At 46.0% G+C, this 20,579-nt stretch overlaps 1 protein-coding gene across 1 annotated transcript in view; it reads right to left on the bottom strand.

The window, feature by feature from the left end:
• IGF2R (insulin like growth factor 2 receptor) overlaps positions 1-20,579 on the bottom strand; it is a 132,840-nt gene that overhangs the window by 37,879 nt on the left and 74,382 nt on the right. The window contains exons 15-29 of the mRNA XM_073022295.1: positions 19,861-20,008; positions 19,168-19,345; positions 18,590-18,705; positions 17,955-18,123; positions 15,852-16,031; positions 9,297-9,398; positions 7,463-7,564; positions 6,515-6,707; positions 5,074-5,244; positions 4,152-4,295; positions 3,870-4,045; positions 3,191-3,278; positions 2,184-2,399; positions 1,289-1,419; positions 926-1,023 (exon numbers count right to left, since the gene is read on the bottom strand). Coding sequence (XP_072878396.1) covers positions 926-1,023; positions 1,289-1,419; positions 2,184-2,399; positions 3,191-3,278; positions 3,870-4,045; positions 4,152-4,295; positions 5,074-5,244; positions 6,515-6,707; positions 7,463-7,564; positions 9,297-9,398; positions 15,852-16,031; positions 17,955-18,123; positions 18,590-18,705; positions 19,168-19,345; positions 19,861-20,008 — 2,212 coding nt within the window. The remainder of the gene's footprint in view (positions 1-925; positions 1,024-1,288; positions 1,420-2,183; positions 2,400-3,190; positions 3,279-3,869; positions 4,046-4,151; positions 4,296-5,073; positions 5,245-6,514; positions 6,708-7,462; positions 7,565-9,296; positions 9,399-15,851; positions 16,032-17,954; positions 18,124-18,589; positions 18,706-19,167; positions 19,346-19,860; positions 20,009-20,579) is intronic.

The raw sequence follows: 20,579 nt of genomic DNA on the forward strand, positions 1-20,579 counted from the left end.
ACACACACAAATATATATACACACACACATATCTTTAGGAAAGATATATATGTATTTTTAGGAAAAAAGCTTTATGTGCAAAGAAAATCAAAGTTTTATTCCTTGAATATAAATACCAGAAAACTGAAGGCAGCCTCAAATGGCAGAAAGAGAACTGCTAAGTGAACCGGGGATATCTACTGAGAACATTTCCCATCCAGTAGAAATGAGAAACAAATTAGTTTCACACGAAAATATTTACAAAATGTTAACTGGAAAAGGTAAGGTTACTAAAATTATGATTTAAAGTCATTGAACATAAATTACTAAATGCCTGCATTTACATACATTCCTAAAACCTAAATGATTATTTCACCTACATAAATAACAGATGACACAACAGGACAAAGGCTGGAAGGAAAGAGAATCGCCTGCACTTTCCCCCAGGAAAGTCAACTGTGACCAAGGGGCTCTTACTGGGTGTTTCAGAGCGGAATTGCCAGGGCATCCCTCCAAAAATTAGAACCGGAGACCCACAGAACCAAAATCTCTAAGGATGGGACCCCAGGTGTCCAGAGGGCGATCTGGCAAAGCTGTGAGAGCAGCTCTATGGACGATCACATGCAACAAAGACCTCCCTTCATCGCAGGGGTAACCACACTGCTCCTGGCCCACTTTGCTCACTGACACATGGATCACACAAGAGTGCCAGTATCCACTCTTTGCTTCGGCTCCAATCCCTTCCCCATGCAGTCACCACAGCAGCTCAAGGTGGTGATGGAGCTGAGAGTTAACCTAGCCCAACTCCTCGTTTTAATATGAGCAAACCGAGCCCTAGGTAAATCAACTGACTAACCTAATCCCCTGTACCCAAGATCACTAATTATTAAAGCAAAATCATACCAAGTTAGTCTGTCTAAAAGAGACAACGTATCCATTGACTTACTTGAATGAACATTCAGTCACATCGAAAGGTGGGCAGGCATACTGCGTTCGCCACTCAAACAAGTAGGAACAATCTGAAGTCTCCTTTAGAAACACTGGCTAAAAAAGTTAAGAGGCACATATATAAAAGTGAGAATGCAAAACTTTAGTTTATGCTTTAAGAATGAAAATAGTAAAGAATGGTTATGTTCATGAAAATACTACACTAACTGATGAAAGTTTCAACATATTTTCTGTAAATGGAATTTTAAACTCAGCTAACCAGAAGACGTGATTAGATCTGAGGACAGATTCTTTCTAATATGATCCCAGCAGCCTGAGGGTGGGGAGAAGACCCCGCTGAGGGCCGTTGGTACATGCTCACCTGCTGGGTGCTGCGGTCACAGTAGAAGAAGATGGTTGTGGAGCGCTGATAAACCTTATGGCAAGTGTCCCCCCCAGTGAAGTTCATTTTTAACAAGCCATTTTCGTAAGTTAGCTTCTGAGTCAGGAGACCTGTAAAGAAGGAGGATGTTAAACAAGGTTTGGTTCAGGTCCCTAGGCTGTCAAACTTAGCCTAAGACATGTGACACCACACTCTGAAGAGTCTGGGACAAAGTATCCTGGCCTCCCAGCACCGTACCGTGCACTCCTGTCACATTACACTTTGGGAATAAAATCAGGCTTCCCCTTGTCCAAGGCTGCTGCAACGTCACAGACTGAACTGTGTATGATGACATGGGGCATTCCTTAGCCTCATCACCTAAGGGAATGCCACTTTCTCCACTGTGCCTGAGGGCTGTCCATGTACTCACCACCAGCTACTTTGACTTCATTTTTACAATTTCCTAAATGTATTTAAATCTTGCCCAACTGCTGAAACAGTATGAAGGACCAACAGCCTGCCCTGTAATTTTTACAGCCAAACCTCATACTAAATGCATTCCCTCTGACGCAATGCTATCAAGTACTACCTCAGAACATCCATCACTGGCTAGCTCACTGTGTCCCGATGTTGTCAGAAAGAAAAGAAATATGACCTTAGAGTCAGTCACTGGCATGGCTAAGAATAAAACAGACATGTTCTACCAACATCCTTCAGTATGCACTCCGATTAAGAAAATCAAGCAAAATCTGAAATATCATTAATATTCCTTTTTTTTTTTTTTTTTTTTTAACAGTAGAACACTCATGTTTCTGACTCAAGGGAAAATTCATCTGTAGCAAAATACTTTAATTACATTCCTTTGCAACAAAAGGAAAAGGACAAACAATGGTACCTGCCACTTTGTGAAATCCCTGCGGTTCCCGCTTTTCCTGACAGGAGGAGACCACCCTGGATTTGTCACTTGTGGGGCAGACGTCTGAGGAAAGCTTCCCACAGACCCGGAAGTAATAGGTGTATTCGCCGGCACTCACGATGGTGTCGTTGAGGCCCAGGGGCTTCAGGTCATACAAGTTGCCATGCCTTGGGTCTTTCACCTCACAGTTGTCTCCTTCAAGAACATGGAAGAAGTGAAGGGCCACTGCAACCACACACGCATTCATATTTTCAAGCAAAAAGCTTTACAAACCACCAGGCGCACTGGCTCACGCCTGTAATCCCAGCACTTTGGGAGGCTGAGACGGGCGGATCACGAGGTCAAGAGATCTAGACCATCCTGGCCAACAGGGTGAAACCCCGTCTCTACTAAAAATATAAAAATTAGCTGGGCATGGTGGTGGGTGCCCTGTAGTCCCAGCTACTCAGGAGGCTGAGGCAGGAGAATAGCTTGAACCCAAGAGGCAGAGGTTGCAGTGAGCCAAGATGGTGCCGTTACACTCCAGCCTGGCAACAGAGCAAAACTCCGTCTCAAAAAAAAAAAAAAAAAAGTTTTACAATTTTGGTTAGGTAACTTCCAGCTATAAATGGGCATTAAAAGCCATTTTCACATGATTTTGTTATTATATAATACAACTCGCCAGGCAAACAGCTTTCTAGGAAAGTCTAGGTCCCTGAAAAAAGACTTGCTTCATCAAACACAAAACCAAACCCCACATTAGTGTCTTCAAGCATCAGATGCCAAAAACCCATCGATCCAAGCATACAAGAAAAATGTCACTGGTGAAATTAGCAATGTGCTTCAGTAAAAAGAAAACCTCAAGGATGAGAAATTATCCACCCCCAGCGTGTGTCTCATGACCCCAGCTATGGCCATTACCACATGGTCTCATATCTAAGGCATCGTTCAGAACGTCTGCTACTCTTTACATTTAAAATGACTCATAGGGACAGGCCCAGTCCTACCTTCCACTCTGACAACGGGACAGGCTTCCACAGTTCTCCAGATAAACACGTACTCACAGCCATCCTGAAGCTGAAACGTTGGTGAGCCCTGTAATATAAATCAGCGGCCTGATTTGTTTCCATTTATTTTAAAAATTAATCAAATGGGGCTGGGCATGGGGGCTCACGCCTGTAATCATAGCACTTTGGGAGGCCGAGGCTGGTGGATCACAAGTTCAGGAGTTCAAGACCAGCCTGGCCAAGATGGTGAAACCCCGTCTCTACTAAAAATACAAAAATTAGCTGGGCGCAGTGGCAGGTGCCTGTAATCCCAGCTACTCGGGAGGCTGAGGCAGGAGAATCACTTGAACCTGGGGGGCAGAGCTTGCAGTGAGTCAAGATTGCACCACTGCACTCCAGCTTGGGTGACAGAGTGAGACTCCATCTCAAAAAAAAAAAATTAAATACATGATAGCCACAGTTAGTACCCAATCTTTGACCTCCATGTGCAAACTACATAGCATTTATTAAACATGTAAGACCTGAAGAAATGACTGCATTCTCGTCAAACCCCAGCAATGGCCGAAACTCCATGAAAACGCAGGCAAGTTTTAAACAAGCTGGAAGATTCAGAGGTTCAAGGGAAATGGGAAATGGAGTGACCCAGGGACAACATGTCATCGCTGGTCTGAACACACACCGATATCTGAGCACACTCAAACGTGATCCTGGTGGAGAAGCGCTGGTTCCCACACTTGTCACCGTTGACATACATGATGCTCAAAGATCCATTCGCCGCAGCCTGGGGACTCATCTGCACCACACCCAGGTTCCAGCTATTGACTTCTGACACTAAGCAAGACCCCATTGCACTGCCTGGAAGAACAGAATTAACGGTTTAGGCATGAGGAAGGCAATGACCTTGAGTCAAATGCTCTAACAATATGAACAGACGCCAATCAAGAGACCAAGCAGAACTCACCATGGCATCCAGGAATGTTAGGGAGAGGACTGCAAACGCTCAAATAGAAGGTCCTCCTTCTCCCATCGACAGAGGTGTCAACAGCCGTCCAAGGCTTCCTGACTATGCTTAGGCCACTCAGGTCGTACTCATTTCCAGCCAGGTCTGAAACAACAAAAAACCACGCTGGAGAACTCTGCCTCCTTGTGAGCTCTCAAGAACAGCCTTTCACCCTAAATAAGCACTGAGGCGGCATGAAGCTGGCATTCCTAACTATGAGAATAAGGAAATCCACAGGAGGCTGAGAGGCTTTGCCTACAAAACACGCCCGCTCTGTCCCTCAAAACTGCCCTTCACAGCCGGGTCTGGTGGCATGCGCCTGTAGTCCCAGCTACTTCGGAGGCTGAGGCAGGAGGATCACTTAGGACCAGGAGTTCAAGGCCAGCCTGGGTAACACAGTGAGACCCTAAAGACTCCTTAAAGAAAAAACCAAACCCCCACTTCCATTGACAAGGAAATACCACTGCTGCAGAGGGGGCAGGGCCAACCCCAGAGGTCACGGTCTCCTGCATACACTGTCAGCTTCCAGGGCACAGCTTAGGGAGTTTTAACATTTTTTTCTTTTCTTTTCATCCCCAAATAAGCAGCTCTGACAGTGTATGTGAAATGTGTTTCCTCTGCGTTTTCTTCTGTGTTAAGATGCATCTGATCCCAAAAGATAGCTTAAAACTTAACTATACAGTCAGATTCTCTTCAAGAAAAACATTACAACTCTAGGCATCATTCAAAGAAAACATATAACAGAAATGTCACACTGCCTGCAAAACCAAGCATACACACCACACACACACAAATATACACACACAGAAACACACCTTCACATCCACTCACGCACACACTGACTCTTGACCGGCCTCTCAGTTCTTAGGCTGCACAGCCTTACCAGTGACTTGGCAGTCCACTGGAGAAGGAACGCAGGCCAACGCAGTTTCAATCTCAAAGTAAGTGTTTCGGATCCCTTGCCCAGAGTCGATGTCTTGATGCAGGAATTTGGAGGTTGCTGGGTAAACACTATCATTGCAAACAAAGCGGATGATAAAAGCATCAGCAGAACCTGTAAAGCAAGAAGGCCCAGGTTTTAAGAAACAGAAGAGTATTCGTGACACAGCCCACAAGCACAGTGTAGCAACAGGACAAGGCCACCACTGGCAACAAGCTTCACAGCCGTTCGTGGGAACAATGACACCAGGGCAGCAAGTCTGTATCGAGGGACTTGACATGAACAGAGTGGCCACACTCGCTGCAACGGTGGCCTATATTACGACAGGCTTAAACATTGACTGCAACAGTGGCCTATGTTATGACAGGTTTACACACTCGCTGCAATGGTGGCCTATGTTACGAAAGCTTTATACACTCACTGCAACAGTGGCCTATGTGATGACAGGTTCACACACTGCAATGGTGGCCTACGTTATGACGGATTTCTACCATGAGCCTAACATCCTAGCATTCCTACTCTTTTAGAAAACATTTAAATCCCACGAGTTTATCAATCCAAGCAACAGAAGACAATGTAACTCTAATTTGTTGGCTTACTGAACAAATACTAAGTTCCCACCACGTATAGGAACGAATGAAGCATACGGAAACCCCTGCCCGCAGCTGTGCTGGTTGCAGAGCGAGCAGCAAGTCCAAAGACTCAGGAGGGGCGGGTGGGGGAGACTGCACTTCGTCCATATCAGAAACAGTGAGGCCAGCAGGTTGAGCGGGAAGAGCAGGGGGTGATCATCTCAGAGAGCCCCCATGGGTGTGCCATGGCTGTCCTATGGACGCTGGCTTCTACTCTAGGTGCAGTACAGGGCCTCCGAGGGTTCTGAGCTGGGAAGTCATATGATGAGACATTTCAGAAACATCACTCTGACCGCTGTGTTGAATACGGGCTACAGCAGCCCCCCTCATCTGTGGGGGGATATGTTCCGAGACCCACAGTGAATGCCTGAAATTGAGAACCCTACATATACTACGCTGTTTCCTATACATACATACCAAGGATGAAGTTCAATATGTAAGTCAGGCACAGCAAGAGATTAACAATAAAACAGAACAACTGTAACAACACTTGTAATGAAAGTTACGTGAATGTGGTCTCTCTCATTCTTTCTCTCAAAATACCTTACTGTTTTGGGACCATGTGAGATCACAGAAAGTGAACCCGCAGATAATGCAACTCCTGTATGCGAGGTCAAACGCTGGAAGACCAACGTGGTGGCTCCTGCAGCAAGGTGGACAGCACAGCCCATGGTGACAGGGGAGTGTGCACATCCAGCCACAGAGCCACCAGGGCCCTTTTTAGCTACAAAACAACATGGCTCTGAGCTCACCTTTGGCAGAGACAGGCCCTTTGTAGGTTAGAGTGATGAAGCCCTCTGTAGACAGCTGGAGGCTTTTCTCAATTCCGACCGCCCTTTCTGGCTTCAGATTCTGGGGATCTTCAGTTTGGGTTTCTGCCTCACAGCCAGAAGCAGGTTTTCCCTGGATGGTCCCACAGACAGGCATTGTGCCGCAGATATTAAACTGCAGATCAGACGGTAAGAGCCATGCAAACAAATTTATGCCACGTATCTCCATAGACAAGAACCCTAGCAACTCCAAATCCCACTAGGTTAAACGTCTCTTATCTGTTAGTCAACTTACCAACTTTCCACTTTCCAGCATGTTAGTACAGTTAGTACAGAAGTCCAAAGGGCAGTATCTATAACCTGCCTCTAAGGTTTAGTATATATACATCATTTAAACTTATACATCCCTGTATCTATAAATGCATAAGATCTGGTGCATATAATAATGTACCATATATAAGAGAGGGAAGACACAGAAGTCATAATGTTATACTATTTTCAATTATGAGAAAGTACATATTGTTGAAATCATGTTAATTAGAAGTAAAGTGGTACCCTACATTTCTTAAAAATTTTGATATCATTCCATTAAAAATTATATTATAGTTGTAAAAATGAAGTCAGTAATGCTCTCTGGTGTGCAGATACAGTAAGGAGAGACCGTCAGCACTACAGATAGAAGTATTTCTTTAAAGAGAACAACTTATGATTTGAAGAATAACAGTCTTCACGTCTGAACTGTGCCAGAATGGTGATAAATGGTTTTACTTCATCTTTCCCTTAAATCCGGATTTTCCCATCTCCTTCTAAGAGCTGCCACCACAGTGGCCTGGGCAATTCTGTCTCCCGAATCACCAGGTGCAGGTGACTTCAATAATGTACTCTGCCCTTGTTTCAAAGCAAACTGGAAATGCAGGGTATAGCTCTTACCACAAAAGTCTTCCCAATGTTGAGGAACACATATCCTTGCGAACTGTTTAGCGGGCTAAAATTAAACACAAATCCACTGTTGGGATCCTTTATAGAGCAAGCCTACAAGAAACAAAATGGGGGAAAAGGGGCGCATTTAAACCAATTCCACAGGAACAAAACAAACATACAGCACCTCCAGAAACCTGCAAGTACGCACCTGACAAAGCTGTTTCTCCATTTACTTTCAAAATCCCTATCAAAAATGTAGCCCTACATGGAGCCTCTTCAAATACACCAAAGTATACCAACTGTGAGCCCAGACTCAGAGATGACACTCACCTGGAAGCTGTTAAGGCTACCGTATTTCTCTAAGAAGACTACTATTACTCCCTAAAGTTGGAGAGGAAACGTAAGACTCATAAATTAGTTTCTTTTTTTTTTTCTTTTTTTTTGGGAGATGGAGTCTCGCTCTGTTGCCCAGGCTGGAGTGCAGTGGCGCGATCTCGGCTCACTGCCAGCTCCGCCTCCCGGGTTCACGCTATTCTCCTGCCTCAGCCTCCTGAGTAGCTGGGACTACAGGCACCTGCCACCAGGCCCGGCTAATTTTTTGTATTTTTAGTAGACACAAGGTTTCACCATGTTAGCCAGGATGGTCTCTATCTCCTGACCTCGTGACCTGCCCACCTCGGCCTCCCAAAGTGCTGGGATTACAGGCGTGAGCCACCACGTCCGGCCCATAAATTAGTTTCTTAAAGAAAATAAACATCTTAAGAAAACTCATGTTCTGTTTTCTGTCTCAATTACTCCCTTAAGGTAATCATGGGACGTATGATCAGGTGACTGTCAAATGGTATCCTCTCCTCTCTGTATTTAACTTTGCCCTGGGCCTCCCTCTGTCCACTGCATGCAGGGAAGGGGGCGGTGGCCACAGACCCAGAAACACTGTCCATGAACAGGGAGCCCGACATCCTGCCCTCGCTGAGCACTTACAAAGCCAGGGCCCTGTGCCGGGGCTGCTGGTTGGGAAAAGCCCTGGTCTCTGCTGCCAGAGTCTGCGGTGTAGCTTAGAACAGCAAGTGGCAAACAGGTCCCACCATAAAGAAATATACACGGTGCTGTGAAAACAACTCACTACCCTGGGGAGGTCAGAGAGAACGGCACTGAGCAGCTTACTGCTATGCCCTGCAGGGTGCACTCAACAAGGGGAGAGCATGGACCCGGGCAGAGGGCGGGAAGAGCCAGAGGACACAGTAGGCACTGAGAGCCCCGAGTGGCACAGTAACACAGCTTCGAGTGGCCTACACACAGGGCCACGGTGAGACACACAGGCCTCACCCTATAGACAAGACCACAGTAAGCTGTGGGCTCTGGCCTATGCACAGACGAGACACACAGGCCTTATAGACAGGATCACATTAACACCTGCAGGCTGTGCTCTATGGATAGGGTCACATTAAAACATATGCGCTCTACCCTCTAGGGGACAGGCGCTGAGATGGTTTAGGTGTGGAGTGACATACCGAATAGTCAGACATCTGCCAGTGGTGCAGAAGCCCCAGAGCCCACCAAGATGCCACTGCCACATGGGAGAAACAAAGGAATGGAAACAAAAGGAAGGAAACTACAGTGGGCAGAGTAAGACTGAGGGACCTGGTTGTTATCCCAGGAGCTAGGAGCTGGGAGTTGGGGGTGGAGAGGAACTCAGGGTGACCTGCAGACACCCACTGTCAATGCAACGCAGTAACTGATTCAGAAAGAAGGGGCAGGGGTCAGTTCAGAACTGGAACACTGGGGTGAGTTGAGGATGTCTATCAGGCAGCTCAGCACGAGGGCCAGGCGAAAGCACACGTACCTGGTCTGTATCCGTTGCTGTCTGGATGGGACAGGCAGCCTCTGTGTTCCACAGGAAAGTGACCACACACTCCCAGTTGAGAGAAAAGATTGGGTGGCTGTTCTGAAAGTGCAAATCCAGGGTAAAAGTCAATACGGTAACATGGAGCTTGATCTAACCATAAGAATACTGGCCTGAGACATAAAAATAGCCAAAATCTTCTGGATGTTTATTATGAGTCAGACAATACAGCTAGACACTTAATGTGCATTATCTAATTAGAATTTAATGTTCTCATTCTCCCTATGAAGGCAAAATAATCTCTTACGCTTGGATATTCAGAAAAATAGAAATCACACCAGCAGTAAATGGTAGAATTTGCATCCAAACCTAGGTCTGAGTCCAAGGTTCTGAGAAGCACCTTACACAAAAAGTTGAATGCAAGAAGCCATACACAAAGGCAATAGTACACAGGGTTCACTGACATCAGCTCAGGATTAGGCAACACTGGTCTGCACTGCCAGAGGTCAGGAAGGCACAGGACGGCTCCTAGCGGGTAGCATGTCCTTTCTTGATGTATAGTTTGTGGACACTCACCCAGCTGTGTCACGTTATCATCTGTGCGCCCTTTGGTGCATATGTTTCCATGAAAAGCTCCCCCAGAGAGCTACTGGGTTGGTGACAGCACCACCACCACATCGGCCACGGTAGAGCTGCCAATCAGGGAGTGTTTATCATACACCAGGACTGCACTGTGAGTTTTGTTAGCATTTCTCAACTGCACCTCACAATGACCCACACACAGCCTACAAATAAGAAAACTGAGGCACAACGAAGTTAAGACACTTGCCCAGGGCCACGGGTTCAGGAACAGCAGCCACTAACACCGAGTGGCTTGCCCATCAGGCGCTCTCTGCCCTGGAAAGCCTCCACCCACTGCAGGCCTCAGCAACACTAACAGCAGAATAAAAACACACCTGCTCCTTCCACTTCACAATGTGCTTGTGAAAGGGACTGAGCTTTAGCCTGTGAAAGTTCTGTGACTGCAAACCCCTGGGACAGTGGCCCTGAATCCCTCAGTGAGTGTATTTCCCGTGCCGCTGCTGTGCAGCAGGCCCCATGTGAGTGCTGACAGACACGACAACAATGTGAAGTTACTCTGTAAACTAAACAAGGTATCATAGAAAAGCTGGAAAACCAAGGATTCAACAATTTTCCAGAACTACCGAGTGTCTCAACGGCAACCAGAAACCAGAGAGGGAGGGGACAGTTCACAGGTGGGGAATGCACAGACATGCCCAAGACAGAGACCGCCAGGCTGAACTGGGCAACCTGGGCATCTCCCCGTGCAACACGGAACCTGGATCCTTCCTGAGACTGAAAGAAGTGGGCGGCCCAAGCTCAGGTGAACCTAAGGAGAGTGTGCACAACCCGGACAGAACACCTCCCGCAGAGAGCATGGGCCAAGCTCAGCCTGCCCGTCATTCATTCCCTGATCACAGAGATCTCCAACTCTAAAGAAGTGTCGCTTAGGAAAAAGAGCGTTAGCCATCGACAAAGCAGACCAGGCAGGTGAGTGAGGCAGCACCCACTGGGCCACTGCACGGCAAGAACGCATCCTGCTGGCTCGTTTCAGTGGGGCTTGAGGAAGCTGCCACACACCCTTAACAACGGACTGTTAATAATTTAGTTGATAATGAGTATGGCTTCCAGTCTCTCCACTCTCCTAACCATTTGATAATTTCTCAAAAATACATGACCCTGCTATAAACCTAAAACTACAGGTAGTAAGAAATAAAAATAAAATCCTAAGCCCCACAACTGACTGAACATACCCCACTCTTGGCCAAGGGGACCCCAGAGAAATTTTAAAAACTGCATTCCTGTCCATAACGGGTGGGAGGTGAGACACACCTCATTACACTCCTCTCCTCATTAACTGCTAGGTTTTCTTCCCTGAGTGCCAAACAGAAGCTGGCCCTTTTCAAAGACTCTGCTGCTGGTATCAATCCACCGCCTGACAATGTCCCTCCTTTTCTGCAGTTCTGACAACACAGTATCGATCAGCATTCCCTCCTGATAAGAGACCACAACTCCCAGGTGGTCCTGGCCGTCTACAGAGGCTGCACACAGAGGGCCTTCATGTCTTCTGCTTCACCTTTCGACATACAGGGCCTCACTGTAATATATTTAAATGTCACATCTCCAACCCAAAATGAACGTGGGGACACATGCTGCATACATGTTGCCTACCACGCGTGTGCATGCCATCCCTTCATGAATATGCACAGCTGCTCCTGTAACCTGCTGAATATCTATACTTGGCTAACCTGTTCAGCATCCATTCGTGTCTTAGTCTTCCTCCCTACCAGTGCTGGTTTCTGGCTTTTGGCCTGAGGCTATGCTTCCCAGCCTGTCAGAAAGGGCCACCCTGCAGGCTGCAAACCTTTATGAGAAATAAAGCTCTCCTTTCCAAATTAGATTTGAGACTATCAAAAAATTTCTAGGCTGTGTGTGGTGGCTCATACCTATAATCCCAGCACTTGAGGAAGCTGAGGCAGGAGGACTGCTTGAACCTAGGAGTTCTAAGACCAGCTTGGGCCACATAGAGAGACCTCATCTCTACAAAAGCTTTAAAAACCATTTTGATAACTACAGGTAACTCCATGTGTAGTTCCAGCTCCTCAGGAGGCTGAGGTGAGAGGGTCACTTGAGCCCAGGAAGTTCAGGCAGCAGTGATTCAGTGAGCAACGATGGCACCCAATGCACGCTAGCCTGGGCGACAGAGCAAGACCCTGTCCCCAAAAAAGAAAAAAAGTCCTGGACATGGATACCGGTGATAAATACAGGACACTAGAGATGTGCATAATATATGTAACCCAAAGACAGTCAGAATGGTCAGTTTAATATTATATGTATTTTACCCCAATTAAAAAATAGAAGCAATTGGGACTGTATAAAATGGCCCCAAAGCATTTCCATGGAGAGAAGAGCGAAGCAAACTCCACACAGTCTGCTGTTCTCCTCTAGCTAAGGAACTCAGGGCCAACAGCAATCCCACTCACCTCCTCTACCTCCTAACTTAACTCATTTTATTATTATGATTTTTAAATGTCTTTTTATTATTATTATACTTTAAGTTTAGGGTACATGTGCACAACGTTCAGGTTTGATACACAGGTATACATATGCCATGTTGGTTTGCTGCACCCATTGCCTCATCATTTACATTAGGTATTTCTCCTAATGCTACCCCTCCCCCAACCCCCACTCCCTGAGAGGCCCCAGTGTGTGATGTTTCCCACCCTATGTCCAAGTGATCTCACTGTTCAATCCCCACCTATGAGTGAGAACATGCAGTATTTGGTTTTCTGTCCTTATGATAGTTTGCTGAGAATGATGGTTTCCAGCTTCATCCATGTCCCTGCAAAGAACATGAACTCATCCTTTTTTATGGCTGCATAGTATTCCATGGTGTATATGTGCCACATTTTCTTAATTCAGTCTATCGTTGATGGACATTTGGGCTCTTTCCACATATTTGCTACTGTGAATACTGCCGCAAAAAACATACATGTGCATGTGTCTTTACAGTACCATGATTCATAATCCTTTAGGTATATACCCAGTAATGGGATTGCTGGGTCAAATGGTAATTCTAGTTCCAGATTCTTGAGGAATCGCCACACTGTCTTCCACAATGGTTAAACTAATTTACACTCCCACCAACAATGTAAAAGCATTCCTATTTCTCCAAATTCTCTCCAGCATTGTTTCCTAACTTTTTAATGACTGCCATTCTAACTGGCATGAGATGGTATCTCATTGTGGTTTCAATTTACATTTCTCTGATGACCAGTGATTATGAGCATTTTTTCATGTGTCTGTCGGCTGCACAGATGTCTTCTTTTGAGAAGTGTCTGTTCATATCCTTTGCCCACTTTCTGATGGGGTTTTTTTCTTGTAAATTTGTTTAAGTTCTTTGTACCTTCTGGATATTAGCCCTTTGTCAGATAGGTAGATTGCAAAAATTTTCTCACATTCTATAGGTTGCCTGTTCACTCTGATGATAGTTTCTTTTGCTATGCAGAAGTTCTTTAGTTTAATTAGATCCCATTTGTCTGTTTTGGCTTTTGTTGCCATTGCTTTTGGTGTTTTAGTCATGAAGTCCTTGTCCATGCCTATGGCCTGAATGGTATTGCCTAAGTTTTCTTCTAGGTTTTTCTTTTATGGTTTAAGGTCTAACATTTAAGTTTTTAATCCATCTTGAATTAATTTTGTATAAGGCGTAAGGAAGGAATCCAGTTTCAGCTTTCTACATGTGGCTAGTCAGTTTTCCCAGCACCATTTACTAAATAGTGAATCCTTTCCCCATTTCTTGTTTTTGTCAGGTTTGTCAAAGATCAGATGGTTGTAGATGTTTGGTATTATTTCTAAGGGCTCTGTTCTGTTCCATTGGTCTATATATCTGTTTTGGTACCAGTACCACGCTGTTTCGGTTACTGTAGCCTTGTAGTATAGTTTGCAGTCAGGTAGCGTGGTGCCTCCAGCTTTGCTCTTTTTGCGTAGGATTGTCTTGGCAATGTGGGCTCTTTTTTTGTTCCATATGAACTTTAAAGTAGTTTTTTCCAATTCTGTGAATACAATCATTGGTAGCTTGATGGAGATGGCATCGAATCTACAAATTACTTTGGGCAGTATAGTCATTTTCATGATATTGATTCTTCCTATCCATGAGCATGGACTATTCTTCCATTTGTTTGTGTCCTCTTTTATTGCCTTGAGCAGTCGTTTGTAGTTCTCCTTGAAAGGGTCCTTCACATCCCTTGTAAGTTGGATTCCTGGGTATTTTATTCTCTTTGCAGCCATTGTGAATGGGAGTTCACTCATGATTTGGCTCTCTGTTTGTCTGTTAATGGTGTACAGGAATGCTTGTGGTTTTTGCAAATTGACTTTGTATCCTGAGACTTTGCTGAAGTTGCTTATGTGATTATTATTTTGAAACAAGATCTTGCTCTGTTGCCAAGGGGCTACAGTGTAGTAGCACATCCTCAGCTCACTGCAACCTCTGCCTCCTGGGCTCAAGTGAACCTCCCACCTCAGCCTCCCCAGTAGCTGGGGCTACAGGTGCACACCACCACACTTGGCTAATTTTTAAATTTTTTTTTGTAGAGATGGGGTCTCACTAGGTTGCCCAGGCTAGTCTCGGACTCCTGGGCTCAAACAATCCTTTCATCTCTGCCTCCCTTTTTTTTTTTTTTTTTTTTTTTTTTTTTTTTTTTTGACAGGGGCTCGCTTTGTCTCCCAGGCTGCAGTGCAATCTTGGCTCACTGAATCCTCAACCTCCTGGGCTCAAGGAGTCCTCTGGCCTCTGCCTCCAGAGTAGCTGGGACTACAGGCATGAGCCACCACACTTGGCTAAATTTTGTTTTATTTTCTGGAGATGGGGTCTCACTATGTTGTCCAGGTTGGTCACCAATTCCTGTCCTCAAGTGATCTTCCCATGTTGGCCTTCCACAGTGCTGGATTAGATCTGAACCAGTGTGTCCAGCCTTCAGCCTTAATTTCTTATTCCTGTTTTGTATTACACGTACGACCCTCATTGTTCACCCATAGGCCTGAGATATATCAAGCCTCAGATTCCTATCTGTGGACTTTGTGGTTTGGGCTGCTGCAGCTCAGAACGCAATACCCCAAGGACTGGTGCTTTGACATGCTGAGAAGCTGCCTGAGAATCAAGGTCGTCCTTTTAACTGTGCCTTGTTACCTCCACCCCCAAGCACAGGGAGGGACTTTCTCCGGGATTTCCTTACCTGACCAAGAAGGCTTCTTTCCAAAAGAAACTCGGAAATCTCATTATCTATCCCACAAAAGAAGACTGAGGACAGCAACCACACCTGGACAGACTTGTTCACCAGATAATGCCTTCCTCATTCAGGCTCCAAAGAGAATCATTTGCAAGTTAATTTCTGTCCATTCTTTCTCCCAAATAATCATTTGCTGCCCCCTCAAAAGAACTGTCTGCATCCCCCATCTCCCTCTCCCCTGTGAAATGGGGTGCATAATCTTCTGTGTTGCATTAGGCTACTGGGTTATCTTTCTCCTGCTATTTATTCCCCAGTGCTATGCACGTTAAAATTTTAATGTCTTTTCTCCTGTTGACAGCTGATTTTCAGGGAAACTTCAAAGGGTGAAAGGGAAGCTTTCCCTCGGCTCCTACAGGACCAAACTATCTCTAAGCCCCGTTCCACTGCCACGATCCTCAACTCACAAGAACTAAGAGGCAACGTAATGTCTGTATGACTCAGAAAGAAAATCCATGAAACAGTGTCTGTCACCACAGCCTCCAACCCCACAGCAAAAGATGAGGCTTACACTTCAGAAATCGCAGCCATGAAGGTACCACAAATCCCTCCCTGACTGTGCACATATATACTGCACGCTGACCTTGAGCAGAACTAAGACTGGCCTAACTCCACCACCCACCCCAAGACCGTTTCTATCAAGAGACACACAAGGCAACGCTCAGTCAAAAAACACAGCAGTGAAGGTCACCGGCCAGCAGCAGCGCCTTACCAGCCTGCCCCTGGAGCAGACGAGATGGATCCTCGTGGTGTATGTGGTCTGTCTGCCATCGCTGGTGGTGCAGGTCGATCCATTCACGTATTCCAGAAGGAGGCTGCCGCTGTCCTCAATTGTCGGGCCAGTCTTTGCCATTCCCAAGTTACTGATGGAAACCACTTCAGTGAAGGAGCCCTGCAAGGAAACCAGTCTTGTCAGGCTTTTCCCTCGGAAGATACGGTCAATTTGTTATTGGCAGTCGTTACGTTCTATAAAGTTGCAGCAAACAATGAATTATCGAATACAGAACCACTGCTCCTGGGGAAATCCCCTTATTACATATGGAATAGGAAACCATCCTCAAAGAGTTAACAACAACTGCATGCTGGGTTCCGGGCACGCAATTAAGCAGCAATCAGGCTGCATGCTGGCCTGTAACTGAAAGTCACGTAGCACTAGATACTACTCGCATCCCCATTATTGCTACAGAAAGAATCACTGGTGTTAGAATCATAAGGCTTTCGTTCCAGAATTGCGTAAGATGTTCTTCGGATCCTGAATTCCGGTGGAACGGCTGACACTAACCACTTTGAAGACCTTCCTACAGGGAACCAAAGGCAGTTTCTTCATCTCCCCATCCCACGACTTCACCCTGCACTCTTCTACCAATAAGCAATCCCCACACCTTGGCCCGCTCCAAATCCCCTAAGTCCCTAAACCCAAATTCCTTGGGGAGGTGAATTTGAGGTTTCTTCTCATCTCCTCATTCGCCTGCCCTACAATGAAACTCTCTCTCGGCTGTAAACCCCAGTGTCGCAGTGTGCTGACCGGCTGTATACCAGGCAAACAAACCTATTACACACAGATTATAATCTGAAATCCCAAGACAACTCATGCTGACGGATTCTATTCTCTTTATTTTACAAAAGGAAAAACAAGGCTCAGGAGTGTTAAGTGGCTCACCTGAGGCTGCCCCACAAAACTTTCAGAACACAAGGGAATAAGTCACGTTTGAAAAGGCTTTAGTGTGAATTCTAGGCAAGAAACTTCTGTTAGGGAGACCTTACAAGGCAGTGCAGCGTGGAAGTTCCAGCTCTGGAGCATCTCTGAGTGGAGATGCCAGAGTTGGAATTCAGACCCCTCCAACTGGCCCCAGGGCTGGAGCTTTTGCACTGCACTGCCTCGCCCTCTCCATCCTCTGCTCATCTCAGGGTGAGGCAGAAACAAGAGCCCAGAGCATCCCCCTGTTCAACATCAACCAGGAACACACTTGTCGGGCACTATGCACACTGGGCCACTACACTCGTTCCAGCAATGACTGAGGGGGTGCTCCGCACAGTGATTTTGGAATTACAAGTGTTCTCAAATAGGCAAGTTCACAGATGCAGAATCTGTGAATAATGAGGACTGACTGTACACTGAAGTCACTGCTCCAGTAAAGAACACACATGTGCACAGGTAAACACAACCAGGAACTCAATTCCTAATCACCAGAGCACACTTGCCACCTTCCTTTCAAAAACCTCCAAGCTGCCATTAGCATACACTAAGAAAAGTACATTCCCAACATGCTATTTTTACAGAAGCCAACTTCCAGAGACATCTCTATTTTAGGATTCATCACGTACAACGACCACAGGAGACAGGCCAATGTTCTGGCAGTGACTGCATTCAACCCAGTGACGAACTGCAGCGACTGAGAGTGCGTGCTGGAATCTATTTCATCCACTGTAACTCTCCCGAACCGCTTTCTCCCCCTAATCAATCCAGAAGCAAGAGCTTTTGGAAGCAAAACGCTCTTTTTCACAGGTGTCTGCTGAAAGCACCTAAAGACGCTTTTGAATTCAGGATAGACATAACCATTCGGTGCTTCCTCTGCCCTTTGTGTGATCAAAGGTCTCCAACACAGCATTCTCCACGTGAACGATGATTCCTGTGTGACACACTTCTGCTCCTACAGGGGGCAGACGAGTTCACATGGAGGCCCCACTCCTACTCGGAGGATTTCTCTCGAGCAGCTGTGCCGCCTTTGATCTGGATGTCCCAAAATAACCACCTCCTCCCACTAAGTCACGGAATTAGGAGGGCAAAGGAGACAAGCAGTGAAAACAGACTCACCTGATCTTTTTCATACTTCATCTGGCAAGCCGATGCGTATCGGTTGCAGCCCGGCACTGGATTCAGAGGCCGACACACGTTAATGTAGTATTTCCTCCACGTGACATGCTCCCCTGAGTTGTCCATGGCGTACCAGTTTCCTCCAGGGCCACCTTCAGATTTTGCCAGACTAAAATTTCAAAGCAAAATTATACGCTCTTTAAGAGCTTACACATTTCAGTCTAATTTATTTCTATGTAGTTGGGGAAGTAAAGCTACCAAATAAAGCACGCTCCACCAATCACACAACCAGAAGTTGGCTTGTCTGGACTCAAGACGCACCAGGATTACACTCAACCTTCGCTAAACTCGGTATGCAGTGGACCTTAACTGTCCCCCATGCCTCTGAACTGACAGTCATTGGTTTAAATGATGAAGCTAAAGGCTGAGGCTCTGCTGTGGCCAAGACTGGTTGCTATCCCAAAGGCAACCAGACTGTTATTAGAATTCACTCTGCTAAAAGTGCCCCACCTTGGTCCTGCAGCCCCAGAGCCAGTATCACTCCCCACCATCAGCTCAGTCACAGGCTCGCCAGCAACACCTGCAACCTCAGCATCTGCACCAGGCCAAAAACAGAGCAGCTGACTCTGCCTCACCTGGAGAGGTCGTACTGCTCCAGTGTGGAGGGGTCGGTCACCAGGCATTCCAGGGGCTCCTCCGGGCAGGCATAGCTGGTGTACCACCGGAAGTTGTAGGTGGAGTTATCCTCTTCCTAATCCACGGCAGCAGAGAAATGCGGGGAGGGATGGCAAAAAGAGAAAGACACATGACATAAAGCCAGGATTCAAAAAAGGACAAGAGCAATGTTCCCAATGAGAAACTGTGGAAAAAAGCCTACTCTGCCCATCTCCCTTTGTTTTATTAAAGGAAGATTGTTCAGTAATAAATCAGGATGAAAACTTAGCCTCTGCTAAGTGGGGGTTAATTCAGGATTTTTTTAATGCTTTGGCATGTTTTGTGCCCAAAACTGACAGGCTTGTGGGCTGTTATTAAGGTGCACAACCCACTAAATAAACAGCTTAAGAAACTAATACTGCCTAGGTACCCTGTCAAATCTAATTATGGTGATGATTTGGCCAGAAACCCAGACTGACACAAGCTCTGCCTCTCAATGAAAGGCCCAGCACAGGCGCGAGTATCCTCAGGGAGCGCGATGAGGGACAAACATTCCTACCTGATACTCAGGGAAGCCCACCCCGGCGTCTCGATCACAGAGAAAGGTGATGAGCGTAGCTCTCGGTGTGTGTCTTTCATTGTTATAAGGCGTGCCGCCTCTGTAGTTCAGTTGGATCATCCCATCATAATACGAAAGCTTCGCATTACTCAGTCCCAAGTTCCAAGTCTTCTCGTCACTGAAATAAACACACGTTTCTCTCAGCAAAGGCCTGAGGGTAGAAGCAGTGCAAGGCTGCCACACTGAAGGGAGGGCCCGTGAGCAACGTGGGGAGTCACCAGAACCAGGCCAGGGCTGCAGACCACAGGAACTCACACCAGGTCTCTAACCGCAGCAGGGACACTGGGACCCAAATCTCCTCTTGGCACCACTGGTTTAGACAACTTACTTCATTTTAACTAAAGCTACACAGAATGCAGAAATACGCACAGAAATATCTAGAAATGAGAAGCGCAAAATGCGCACAAGTGAGGCATGACCTCAATCCACCCTTCTTTCCCAAGGACGGGCCTGCTCCTTCCTCTGGGAAATTAAACTCCTAACATCCTTCAGTTTTCAGACCAGGTCTCATCACTATTTAAATGCTTGTCATAAAGTGATGACATTAAGTGAGAACACACCTATTCCTGCAAAAAATATTTGTTAGCACATAATACCTAAGAATGCAACAGAACTGAGAAGCTAGCTACTTGCCTTTTTGCCACCTGGCAGGCTCCGGAGTCTGGCTGACAGGGGCTCACAGACACCGGGCCACACACATTTATATAAAAGTCATACTTCTTTGTCTCAACTTTATAGGCACCATTTTTCTTTGTGAGAGGTGATAAGTCAAAAGAAAACCCTAAGAAAGAATAAAAACAGTAAAATTATGGAAGGTCAGTCCGAACAGTTAACAGAGTGGTCTCACCCCACAGTTTGAAAGGGAGAGGTCCTTCCCAGGGGGTTCCCAATGGCGGGAAGAAGTGGAGGAGGCACAAGAGACACTGCCCCTTGAGGCCACCAGAACCGCGATTACTAACATTTTCCTTTGAGATGGATCCAACTCCACCATTCCCTTCTACTGGGTTAGCCTAAAGCCCTATTAAAAAAAGCCCATAACTGCTGGGCTAATAAACAACCAGCACATTCAAAGTAGGATGAGCACAATATTATGGCCTTCTTGTAAGGTCTCCCTCAGAGAGGTTTCTTGCCTAGAATTCACGTGAAAGCCTTTTCAAACCTAATTTACTCCCTTGAGTTCCAAAAGTTTTACCATTCAGCAAACCCACCTCAATAATGAATTTAAGATAGTATTTTCAATATCTCAAATAAGTCCCAAACATCGGCTGTTCAGAATTGTGTTCAAACAGCATGAATAAAATTCTAAGGCAGGTTACCTTGAAAACCTCACAGAGAATGTTTAGGAAAAAACC

This window comes from Chlorocebus sabaeus, chromosome 13 (assembly GCF_047675955.1).
Source record: "Chlorocebus sabaeus isolate Y175 chromosome 13, mChlSab1.0.hap1, whole genome shotgun sequence".
In the NCBI taxonomy this organism is placed as follows: Eukaryota; Metazoa; Chordata; class Mammalia; order Primates; family Cercopithecidae; genus Chlorocebus; species Chlorocebus sabaeus.